This window comes from Scyliorhinus canicula, chromosome 4 (assembly GCF_902713615.1).
Source record: "Scyliorhinus canicula chromosome 4, sScyCan1.1, whole genome shotgun sequence".
Taxonomy (NCBI): Eukaryota; Metazoa; Chordata; class Chondrichthyes; order Carcharhiniformes; family Scyliorhinidae; genus Scyliorhinus; species Scyliorhinus canicula.
In genome coordinates, this window is record NC_052149.1 from 24,725,117 (window position 1) to 24,737,424 (window position 12,308).

The 12,308-nt window shown below is 43.7% G+C and overlaps 1 protein-coding gene across 1 annotated transcript in view; it reads right to left on the reverse strand.

The window, feature by feature from the left end:
- Positions 1-12,308, reverse strand: part of cnn3a (calponin 3, acidic a) — an 81,145-nt gene that overhangs the window by 22,930 nt on the left and 45,907 nt on the right. The window contains exon 2 of the mRNA XM_038793895.1: positions 77-198. Coding sequence (XP_038649823.1) covers positions 77-198 — 122 coding nt within the window. The remainder of the gene's footprint in view (positions 1-76; positions 199-12,308) is intronic.

Below are 12,308 nucleotides of genomic sequence, written 5' to 3' on the forward strand. Positions count from 1 at the left end.
CCAGAGTGCACCTAAAATGCAACATTGACATTGGCACAGTAGGAACAAAGCTTACCAAAAGTGGTCAGTTACTCACATGCAAAGAATAACACCATCCTTAAGGCTGAGCTGGAAGCTGTCAACCAAACGTCTGCCTGTAACCTCTTCAATCCAGACTCGCAACTCTTCCTCTTTCTGCGGGTCATATTTCTGAAGGATCTGGGAAGAACCAAAATACATGATACACATTACCACATAATTGAGTATAGATCTGCGTATCGAGAATAATAATTACTTTATCATCCAGTGCCTTGGAATTTGATATTTCCTACAGCAATCCAGGCCTAATCAGGTTTCCTATAGGAAACTGCATCATGTTAATTACTAGTGTTGCTTTACTGCTGGAAAAAGAATGTCATGGCTAACTTGCACAGGCTGAACACATAAAATGATGGACCTTTCCTCAATAAAATACAAATATTACAATAGACCCATTGGAAATTTCTGGCAGCTTTGCTTTCATAAAGCCTTTTAATACAACATACTTAGTCACGGTTCGAGAATGAATGCCAAGAAGAATCCAAAATTCACAAAGTCAGATTAGGACTTGCAAGAAGAATCTTGGCAATTAATTAACATAACTAATTGCACACTTGCTCATTTCTTAGAATCTTAGAACAGTACAGCACAGAACAGGCCCTTCGGCCCTCGATGTTGTGCCGAGCAATGATCACCCTACTCCAGGGGTGGGCAAACTTTTCCGTGCAAGGGCCACATTCAGAAATTCACAATTCACAAAGGGCCGCATAGTATATTAAGTAAAATAATTACTTCACCCGGTTATGATTCTGGGCGCCTCATATAGAACATAGAACAGTACAGCACAGAACAGGCCCTTCGTCCCTCGACGTTGTGCCGAGCAATGATCACCCTACTCAAGTCAACATATCCACCCTATACCAGTAAGTAACCCAACAGCCTCCCCCATTAACCTTAAAAAAAAATTAAAAAAAAAAAAAAATTTAAAAAAAAAAGTATTTTTTTTTTTAATGACTTGGTGGGCCGCAGAAATACCTTTGGCGGGCCGCATGCGGCCCGCGGGCCGTAGTTTGCCCACCCCTGCCCTACTCAAACCCACGTATCCACCCTATACCCGTAACCCAACAACCCCCCCTTAACCTTACTTATTTAAGACACTACGGGCAATTTAGCATGGCCAATCCACCTAACCTGCACATCTTTGGACTGTGGGAGGAAACCGGAGCACCCGGAAGAATCCCACCCACACACACGGGGAGGACGTGCAGACTCCACACAGACAGTGACCCAGCCGGGAATCGAACCTGGGACCCTGGAGCTGTGAAGCATTTATGATAACCACCATGCTACCGTGCTGCCCTATTGTGTATTGCCCTTTCCTTTTGTGAGATGCAACACTTTGGGATTCTAAAGAAACAGGAGGAGCAAGTTTATGCACCAAGTTAACAGTTTCATGAATTGCTCTCCACTGCACTTATTTTGCACAAAAGACATAATGCCTAGATTCTAACCTCTACCAGCTCTCCCTGAATTTGTCATTCTGACGTGATGTGGGAATGGACCATTCTTTTTTTTTTGTGAAAGCTTTATATGTCTTAATTTACAAAACCTAAAGGAGCAATTTTACCTAGAGCTAAATTTTCTCCCATCAGGTCTGGGCTTTCACTTTTCACCTGTTGGAATATAAATAAAATCCTGGAAATATTCAGCCCAGGGAACATCAGTGGAGGAGACGACTATTTTGCTACCCTTTTCAATTCTTTGGATAGGGCTGCAGCATGAACAGTGGCTAGCACAGCTGCCTCAACACCAGGACTCTGGGTTAGATTGTGGGTGATAATTCGCACATTCTCACTATCTGTGCGAGTTGCCTCTGGGTGCTCCAGTTTCCTCCCACAGTCCAAAAATGTGCAAAATACATGGGATTATGGGGATAGGGTGGAGGAGTGGGCCTAGGTAGACTGCTCTTACAGAGGGTCGGTGCTGATTAAATGGGCCGAAGGCCTCCTTCTACACGGTAAGGATTCTACGAACAAAGTTTAACCCCGCTGCCAATCTGGGTCCTTCATTCTGCTCGTTAGTTGTGGATTAGTTCCAAAAACTAGAGAATACAAGAGAGACAGCACAAGAGAAGGACAGTAAGCTACAACAAAAATAGAGGCAACATTTTAAACCAGTGAGCCATAAATGCTAGTTTATTTTTAAAAAGAGTAAATGAGGCAGTTAGAGGGGAGGCATGAACTGGCATGTTCACTTGGGCCTGATTTTTTGATACTTTCATTGAGACTAAATTTTGTTTTTGATAAAGCAAACCAACACAAGACTTATCCATAACTGAATTCTGTTTGCATAACATAGAACAGTACAGCACAGAACAGGCCCTTCGGCCCTCGATGTTGTGCCGAGCCATGATCACCCTACTCAAACCCACGTATCCACCCTAACCTTACTTTTATTAGGACACTACGGGCAATTTAGCATGGCCAATCCACCTAACCCGCACATCTTTGGACTGTGGGAGGAAACCGGAGCACCCGGAGGAAACCCACGCACACACGGGGAGGACGTGCAAACTCTGCACAGACAGTGACCCAGCCGGGAATCGAACCTGGGACCCTGGAGCTGTGAAGCATTTATGCTACCAACCATGCTGCCCAAAGTAAGTAACGCATAAGTAACGCATAATTGGGCTTCACACTCCTCATGCCCAGAGTTTGCTCCCAATCAGTTTTCAGAGTCTCTCGAATATTGTTTTCGCTAACATGACATAAAATAGCTGTTAAAAGACCCCTGATCATTAAACAACTAACTAAAATAAATCTTATGTACCAGAGACGGCAATGCTTTGAAAATTAAGAGTTTCCAGAAGGCGTGGACGTTTTTGTTCTAAATCAAATAGGAATGGGGTTAGCATTACCAACAGCCCCAGGTTGAGGAAGGTACAATTATTTACTAAATATTCGATATATTTTTTTTAATTGACAATTTCCTTTCCCAGAAAAATTGGCAGTGTATCAACAATGCAAAAATACTTTTTTTAATTTCTACATAGCAGACTTTTCTTCCTCCATCATCCATATTGTCACTCTCCTGCAAGTGAAACAGACAAAGGCTCCTACTATTTTCTTCAGTAAAGCAAGATCATTACTAGGCCATCACATGTTCACTATGACGCAATTTACTTTTTCTTTTACAGCGACAGTGGCGAGCTGGAGCTCTATGGGCCTGCTCAAAAAAGTCTGGACACCTTGTGGTTCTGGATTTCCGATTTCAGGATTAGTTACAGCATATTGCTCAAACGGATTGAATTTCAACTGCTAACTGATCAACAGTAATGCAAAAATTAAAATGATTTATACTAAGCATCTAGGAAACACGATTTGCTTCCTAAATTAGCCTTTGGTCTCAGTTTTACTTATTTGTTGACAAAATGAAAACCTCCGCACTTGGCTAGGAAAAAGGAAAAGTAAGCTGATAGTAGGCTGTACATTTCCCAGCATTCATAATAAGCTACCACAGACATATATACTGCAGGTCAGTAAAATACTGTTTTCTGACAGAAGGTTTAGTGTTGAAAAGGATTAAACAGCTGACTTGCAAACCAGAGAGAGCTGTTTTGGAAGGAGAAAAATTGATCCCAAGTGTGTGCCAATGTTAGCATTTTCAAGGAAGTTAGGAGGCTGCATATCTCAATATTTTAACATGGAGCAATCTCTTTACAAAAAAAAAGTACATTAACAATGAATGCTTGAACACTCAAGCTGTGAGAATCTGATCATTGCCTGAATCAAGTTGATCAGTTCAATTTTGCTTAGGAGAAGGTTTGCAGTTTTTGCTTGATAGGATCATTCTTAAACTCACAATTGCCTTGTAGTTTTCAAGATGGCTATTCTGATGATGGTCTTGTTTATACAGGTTATCACGTATGGTTTGTCCATTTTGTATTGAACATTTTCACCTTCAATAGCCCGGATTTGGATTTTAGGGTTGTGATTGGGGAAACTGTTAGCTTTCACCAGAATTATCCTGTGAAACCGACAGCAGCATCTGTCTGTACATGCACAGTTAATATGGAGAAAATCTAGATGCTGTATGTGGTGTGTTCCTGGATAACGTCGTAAACCGCACGCAACAAATGCAAAACGGTGGCGGCAATGGATGTGGTGTATTCATTGCAATGCCAGGGATGGACCCTATATGGCTTCAGTGGTCGAAGACAGTCTTAAGAAAAGTTACAACTTTAAACTTTTTAAAGAGGGACTGGGGGCTCAAGCTAGGAGGTATATACATTTAATGTTGCACTCTGAATTAATCTATACCAAGAAAAGTCTGTCTCTGGTTTCTTCCTTCACTGACTGGCTACCACAATCTTTAGAAATCACCAAGGTGATGAAAACTTGAATGCTGAAAAAGTTTCACCTTGTTAATGAGGTATACCTAGTTTTAAAAACAGTGCAAAGTCATAACCACTGAACAACCTCTGGCCCTGGAAAACTAATTCTACATTTCTGTAATGCAAATTATTTTTCATTAAAACTTTAGAAGATTGTGGCTCTGGTCCAGGTTAAGTAGTGGTTTGCAGTTGGTGGTGTTCCCATGCATCTGTTGATCTTGCCCTTCGAGGTGGTAGAGGTTGCAGGTTTGGAAGATGGTGTCAAGGGAGTCTTGGAAGTGTTGCTGCAGGATATCTTGTATATGATACATGCTGTTAACACTGCCTGTGGTAGAGGGAGTGAATGTTGAAGGTGGTGGATAGCGTGCCAATGTAGCAGCCTGCTTTGTCCTCGGTGAGAGAGTTTCTTCAGTGGAGTCATGCTCATCCAGACAATTGGATACTCCTGACTTGTAGCTGGTAGGCAAGCTTTGATGAGTCACCACAGAATTCTGAGCCCATGACCTGCTCCTGTAGCAATAGTATGTATATGGCTTGGAAAGGTTTGGGTCAATGGTAACACTCAGGATATTGATAGTGGGGGATTCAGCAGTTATCAACTTGGGCTGGTAAGTGGCACTAAGTATTACCAAGCAAGTCACTTGGTGCAACAAAGAAAAAAAGGCCAAAAGTGGATACGCCCATTCTATTCAACGACTCGCAGGGTTTCCACACAAAACTCCTCTGTGCACTGAAACCTGCAGTTAAGAAGCAGATTAACTGGGTTACCACATTATTTATGGCTGGTGATGATCGCAAGAAAATTGAAATGTTGAAGGCTAGTCATGTAATATTTTAGTGAGTTACCAATCTCAACTTCCCACAGCTAGCAGCAAACAGAGCAGACAACTCCAGCTTTGAATTTCATTGAGCTAAACTAGCCGGTTCAACCAATGGCTGAAGTGCAAATTAAGCCATTATCTCTGGGGATTTTCAGGGGGGGGGGGGGGGGGGGGGGGGGGGGGGGGGTAAGGAAGATAAATGAGAGAGAGAGAGAGGAATTGGACAGAGGTGGACATTTTTTTTTTAAAAACCACAAAAGAGCCTTCCTGATGCCAAACATCGCACTCCAGCACCCAAATACATATTTATACAATCTTCAGAATAAAACCAGCACATGAGATTATCCTGTCAATTCTGCAGTCTCCTGGTATTCCCAGCTCAAGTTCATCATTAAAGCTGAATACACAGAATGCAATACACATCCACTTTGTCCATTATGCAGCTATACAACCATAAGCACAAACTTTTGAGCCCCAATGTGCACAGGTCAATAAACTCCCAGAGCTGTTTGTTTTCCACTCAATTTCTCATGGTAACCTATGGGCAAATTACAATCCAGTCTCATGTGTGACACTCCACATGTGAAGGTCTACTCCACAGTTGAAGGTCTACATCACAAAACAGATTCTGTCCCAATGTTCCTCTCAAGAGCAAATCGTGTACCCTCCACTTCTCTCAGCTATGCTACTCATTCCAGAGTGATACAAAACAGAACATGTTACTCGCCTGTGTGGCAGGGGATGAGAGTTACTCACCTGTATGAGTAGTGGTGACTTTGTGTATAGTGGTGGGACTTTAAAAGATTACGCATAACTTACCCGAATAGAACATTTTATGCCAAAGAAACCCCAAAACAATATTTAGTCCATGAAACCCAAAGACATTTCAAAAGATTTTTTATTTCCCAATGTAGTCAGGTAGATCCCATTGCACTGAACAGGAGAGGTCTCCCAGTTTTCTGGTCAACTGTAACCTATTAACTAAATTAACGGTTTGTTCTCACTGGAACGACGGAGGTTGAGGGGCGACCTGATAGAGGTCTACAAAATTATGAGGGGCATAGACAGAGTGGATAGTCAGAGGCTTTTTTCCACAGGGTAAAGGGGTCAATTACTAGGGGGCATAGGTTTAAGGTGCGAGGGGCAAGATTTAGAGGAGATGTACGAAGCAAGTTTTTTTTTAAACACAAGAGGGTAGTGGGTGCCTGGAACTCACTGCCGGAGGTGGTGGTGGAAGCAGGGACGATAGTGACATTTAAGGGGCATCTTGACAAATACATGAATAGGATGGGAATAGAGGGATACGGACCTAGGAAGTGTAGAAGATTTTAGTTTAGACGGGCAGCATGGTCGGCACAGGCTTGGAGGGCCAAAGGGCCTGTTCCTGTGCTGTACTTTTCTTTGTTCTTTATAAACCCAAAACATATTTTGTGATTTATCTCAATGCTATGTGTAGCATCCGGCCAAGTGTAAAATGACTGCAACAATTTTCTACACGAGTGACTGCAATTCAAAAGGAATCCATCAGTTGCACTGCATTTTGGAATGAAAGGCAAGTGGCTGCCTTTGATATCAAAGTAGCATTTGAGTGTGGCATATAACAGCATTTTTCAAACTGGGTCCCACTTTGCCACTTGATGGCCAGCACAGACATGATGAGCCAAAGGGTCTCTTTTTATGTTGCAAAACTACATGACTTTATGAAAGTTGAGATATATTCAGAGGGCAGAGGAGCGCCATGAATTATTCAAAACAAAGATTTACATTTTTTCTAGCACCATCACAACTACATGAATATAAAGTAGTTTGCAACCAATGAAGTACAGTCAATGCTGTAATGCCAATTTGTGCCCAGCAAATCCCACAAACAGCAATATGCAAAAACCAGGGGCTGGATTATTCCACCCCGCCTGCCGCAAGAGCGCCACGGCCAAGAAGCTGACAATGGAAAAATCCATGGACCTCGGGCGGGATTCTCCGGTCACCAGGCGAACGCGGTCGGAGAATCCCGCCCCAGATAATCCATTTTTGTGATGTTGATTGAGGGATAAACATTAGTTAGGACATATGGGATAATTCCTTGCTCTTATTCAGTGTAGTCCCATGGAATCATTTACATCCATATGAGAGGCAGAGCCTCCACGTAACATGGTAACTAGAAAATGGCATTTCTAGCAGGACAGTATCCCTATACAGACCCCTGTCAGCAGCAATGGGGCCGAGGTGGAGATGGTCAACAGCTTCAAATTCCTAGGGGTGCACATCACCAAAAATCTGCCCTGGTCCACCCACATCGATGCTACCACCAAGAAAGCACAACAGCACTGATCCTTCCTCACGAAACTAAGGAAATTCGGCATGTCCACATTAACTCTTACCAACTTTTACAGATGCACCACAGACAGCATCCTATCTGGCTGCAAGAAACTTCAGAGAGTCGTGAACATAGCTCAGTCCATCACACAAACCTGCCTCCCATCCACTGACTCCATCTACACCTCTCACTGCCTGGGGAAAGCGGGCAGCATAATCAAAGACTCCTCCCACCCTGATTACTCACTCTTCCAACTTCTTCCATCGGGCAGGAGATATAAAGGAGATACAAAAGTATGAGAACAAAAGTCTGAGAACACGCACAGACTCAAAAACAGCTTCTTCCCTGCTGTTACCAGACTCCTAAATGACCATCATATGGACTGACCTGATTAATACTACACTTGTGTGTGCTTCACCCAATGTCGGTGTCTATGTATTTACATTGTGTACCTTGTGTCGCCCTATTATGTGTTTTCTTTTTATTTTGTTTCATGTACTTAACGATCTGTCTGAACGGCTCGCAGAAAAATACATTTCACTGTACCTCGATACACGTGACAATAAACAAATTCAATCCAATCCAATACTACACTTAGCTGAGATGTGGAGGTGAATCCACAACCATCTGATGTAGATACAAGAGCGTTACCCATTGAGTCATGACTAACACAGGTGAGACACTGGAGAAACAGAGGCTTAATAGACCTGAATCTTAAAAATAATCTTGCAGGAAAAGATGCAGTATGCTAAGAAATGTCTGGGGAAGATGAATCCAGAACATTACTGTAAATTAAACTGTGAGAGTTTGACAAACAGGTACAGGTTTAAACTTTGAAAAGCTGCTTTTGGGATTGAAATCAATATTTTTCTCACTGCGGATGAGGATCAACACCCAGACATAGAAAAACAGATTTCTCCAAACCCGGTTATCCCTCACATTTAGAATTCATGCCGAAACAATCCAACCTGGTGCTGGGCTTCTCAAAAGCTCCTTCCAACGAGATGACAGAGAGAGAGTGCGTAAGCAGAGGGCTTGCAGGGTGGGGATCTGTCCTAGCTTCTCTACTGAAATAGGAGCCGAGTCTCTTGGTGGGTGAACCTGAAAAGCTACTCAATTTAAGCTCAGTTGAGTGAAGAGTCAGATTGATTGATGATGACCCGATGTCCCATTACTCGCCATCAGTCTGGTCTTTGTGCTGGTTCCAAATTACAGCTAACCAGTTGGTTGAGATATCGGTCAACCCGTCAGTCCACTCTGCTTCTCACACCTGGGCCATTGATTCTCCCGTATCTCACCTCACATTAGCCATTTTCATGGAACTTTTTCTGTTTGCGATCCTGCTGATCTTACCCAGTAGTTGGGATACCCATGTTAATTTCAGAGTTCACCGCGACCCTTTTTATGCCTGTCCGCGACTCCCCTAAAACTGGAATCAATAGGAATCGGGGAAAATGCGCCATAGAGTCATAACTATCTTCCTTTTACACTGGGTGAGAGTGTTGGAGGCAGATCATCTCAGCCACAGGGCATTGATGCAGGAGTTCTGCAGTGTAGTGTCCTAGGCATAACCATCTTCAGCTGCTTCAATTACTTTTCCCTCCATCTGAAGGTTAGAAATGTGGATGTTGAGCGTTTCAATTTGAAACTCAAGACAGTGAAGCAGGCTGTGCCTGTTTACAGCAAGACCTGGACAACATTAAGGCTTAGGTTGATAGGTGGCAATTCAGGCAATGACCATCTCCAACAAGAGGCAATCTCGCCGAATCCCCCGCCAAATCAAAATCCTGAGGGTTACCACGGACTAGAAACTGAACTAGCCATATAAAATACTGTGTGGCCACCAAGAGCATTCAGAGACTGGGGATTCTGGATGACTCACCTCCCAACTCCCCAAAGCCGGTCCACCATCTAAAAGGCACAAATCTACAAGGCATGCACGGTGGCACACTGCTGTCTCTCAGCGCCAGGATGGAGTTCAATTCTGGCTTTGGGCGACTGTGCAAGCACATTCTTCCCATGTCGCGTGGTTTCCTCTGGGTACCCCAGTTTCCTCCCACAGTCCAAAGAGAGGTAGGTTAGGTGGATTGGCGATGCTAAATTGCCCTGAAGTGTCCAATGGTTAGGTGGGGTTATTGGGATATGGTGGGGAAGTGGGCTTGGGTGGAGTGCTCTTTCAGAGGGTCAGTGCCGACTTAAATGGGCTGAATGGCCTTCTTCCGCACTGTAGGGATTCTATGATTCTCAGTCAGGGGTGAAATGGAAATGCCAGGAGTAGGGCAGCTCCACCAAACAAACAGCTTGACACCACCCAGGACAAAGCAGCCAACTTGATTGGCATACCCAACAACATTTGACTCCATCCACACAGATGCACAGTGGCTGCATATCAAGAAGATGCACTGCAGCAACTCGCCACCGGTATCTTGCGACCTGTACTTCTGTGCCCAGAAGTCAAAGACAGCAGCAGATGCATGGGAACACAACCATCTGGAGAGCTTCCCTCCACGCTACACACCATTCTGACTTGGAACTTTCCATCATTTCTTGGTCAAAATCCTGGGACATGCTCCCTAACAGAACAGTGGGTGTATTTACATCACACATCTGCATCCATCGCAGGTGGTGACTCACCGTCACCACCTTAATAGGAATTACAGATGGGCAAGAAATGCTGGCATTGCTAGTGATGTGCCCATCCCAATGAACGGTTCGATAAGACATTATATAAATTCAGGTTGATGTTCTCCATTCAGAGCATCTTTGAACACAAGCATTTTTATCAGAAATCACTTGATTGTTCACTATTTCCACAGTATTCCACAGAGTAGATGAATTGGTCATGCCAAATTGCCCAGAATGTCCAGAGATGTGCAGGTTAAGACAGTGGAGTGGGCCTTGGTGGGGTGCTCTTTCAGAGGGTCGCTGCAGACTGGATGGGCCGAATACCTTCCTTCTGCACCGTCGGGTTTCTATGATTCAAGAAATGCTTATTTAGCCATCCCATGCTACCACTAAATAGGTTATGGACTAGATCCCAAGTGTCTGAAATGTAGACATAACAATTGTAAAACTAATTTTAAAAAGGTCAAATATTAACAAACAAACACTACATTATCTCAACGAGTCTGGTTTAAATTACAAAAATCCTTAGTCTTGTTCAGTTAGTGATTTCCCCTCATTTTTCTCCCTTCCCAAAAGGCATTGACCTTTGCTCCAATAACTATGGCTCCTAGAGCATTGCCCAAGTGACTATTCTTCATGCAGACAGTGAGAATCAAAAATATACGTGTATCAACTGTCAGAGCTGATCCAATTAGGTTCTTCAAAGAATAAAGATTCCAGTTTCCCAGCATGGATTACCAAACTTTCTTATTATTCTTCCATGGGGTATGGCGGTTTTGTTGCCAATCGCTAACTGCTCTTGAAAAAGGTGGCAATGAGCCATCTTCTTGAACTGTTGCAGTCCAACTTGTAGGTACATCCACAATGCTGATAGGAAGGGAGTTCCAGATTTCAGATTCCACAATAGTGAAGATGCCAGGAAGGTGTGCAGCTTGGAGGGGAATTTGCAAGTGGTGATTGTTTGTATTTGTCGGCTGCCCTCGTCTTTCTGTAATGGCAGAGGTCATGGCTTTGAAAGATGTTGTTGAAGGGGCCTTGGTGAGCTGCTTCAGTGCATCTTCACTGCTACAACTGTGAGGGCATGACATGTTTGATTGAGTGGATGGGTGCCAATTTGTCCTGGATGATGTTGAGCTTCTGAAGTGTCGCTGGAGCTAAATTCATGCAGGCAAGTGGAGAGTAGTCCAGCACACTCCTGACTTGTGCTTTGTAGACAATGGCCAAAGATTGGGGAGTTGGAGGCAAGTTACTCTCCAGAATTCCGAGCCTCTGACTTGCTCTTACAGCAGTAGTATTTATATGGTTGGTCGCAGTTCAGTTTCTGGTCAATGTTAACTCCAGCGTGTTGATAGTGGGGGATTCAGTAATGGTAATACTTACCCATTTTTCAGGAACAGAGTGGCCCTGGCAAAACCCAAACAGCGAGAGCATGCATCAGTGAGCAGGTAGGTGGAGAAAATGCACTTGATAGTGTTGGACAACACCTTCCATCACATGAGTGAGAGACTTGGGCGCAAGTCTTCAGTACTACGGTCAGAATGTTGTCAGGGCCCATTGTCTTTGCAGTATCCAGTCGCTTCGGTCTTTTCTTGATATTGCGTAGATGGAGACCATTACAGATGCAGGTCAGGATAGATCATCCACCCAGCTCGTCTGGCTGAAGATTGTTGCAAATGCTTCGGCCTCGTCTGTTGCACGGATATTCTGGGCTCCCCCCATCATGGAGGATGGGGATATTTGTGGTGCCTCCTCCGCGAGAGTTTGTTACTTGTCCACCACCATTCATGACTAGATGCTGCAGGACAGCAGAGCTTTAATCTGATCCATCGGCTGTGGAATTGGTTAGCTCCACCATATGTTACTTCTGCTGTGTGGCATGCAAGCAGTCCTGTATTAGTAGCATCACCAAGTTAACACCTAATTTTCACGCAGGTCTGGTGCTGCTCCTGGCATGCTCTCCTACATTCTTCATTAAACTGGGTTGATACTCCAACTTGGTGGCATTGGTAGAATGTGGGAAAGGTTCGGTCAAGAGGTTGCAGATTGTGGTAGAGTATAATTCTGCATTGATAGCCCACAGACCATAATATTATTATAATAATAATTTAAAAATCGCCGGAATGTGGCGACTAGGGGC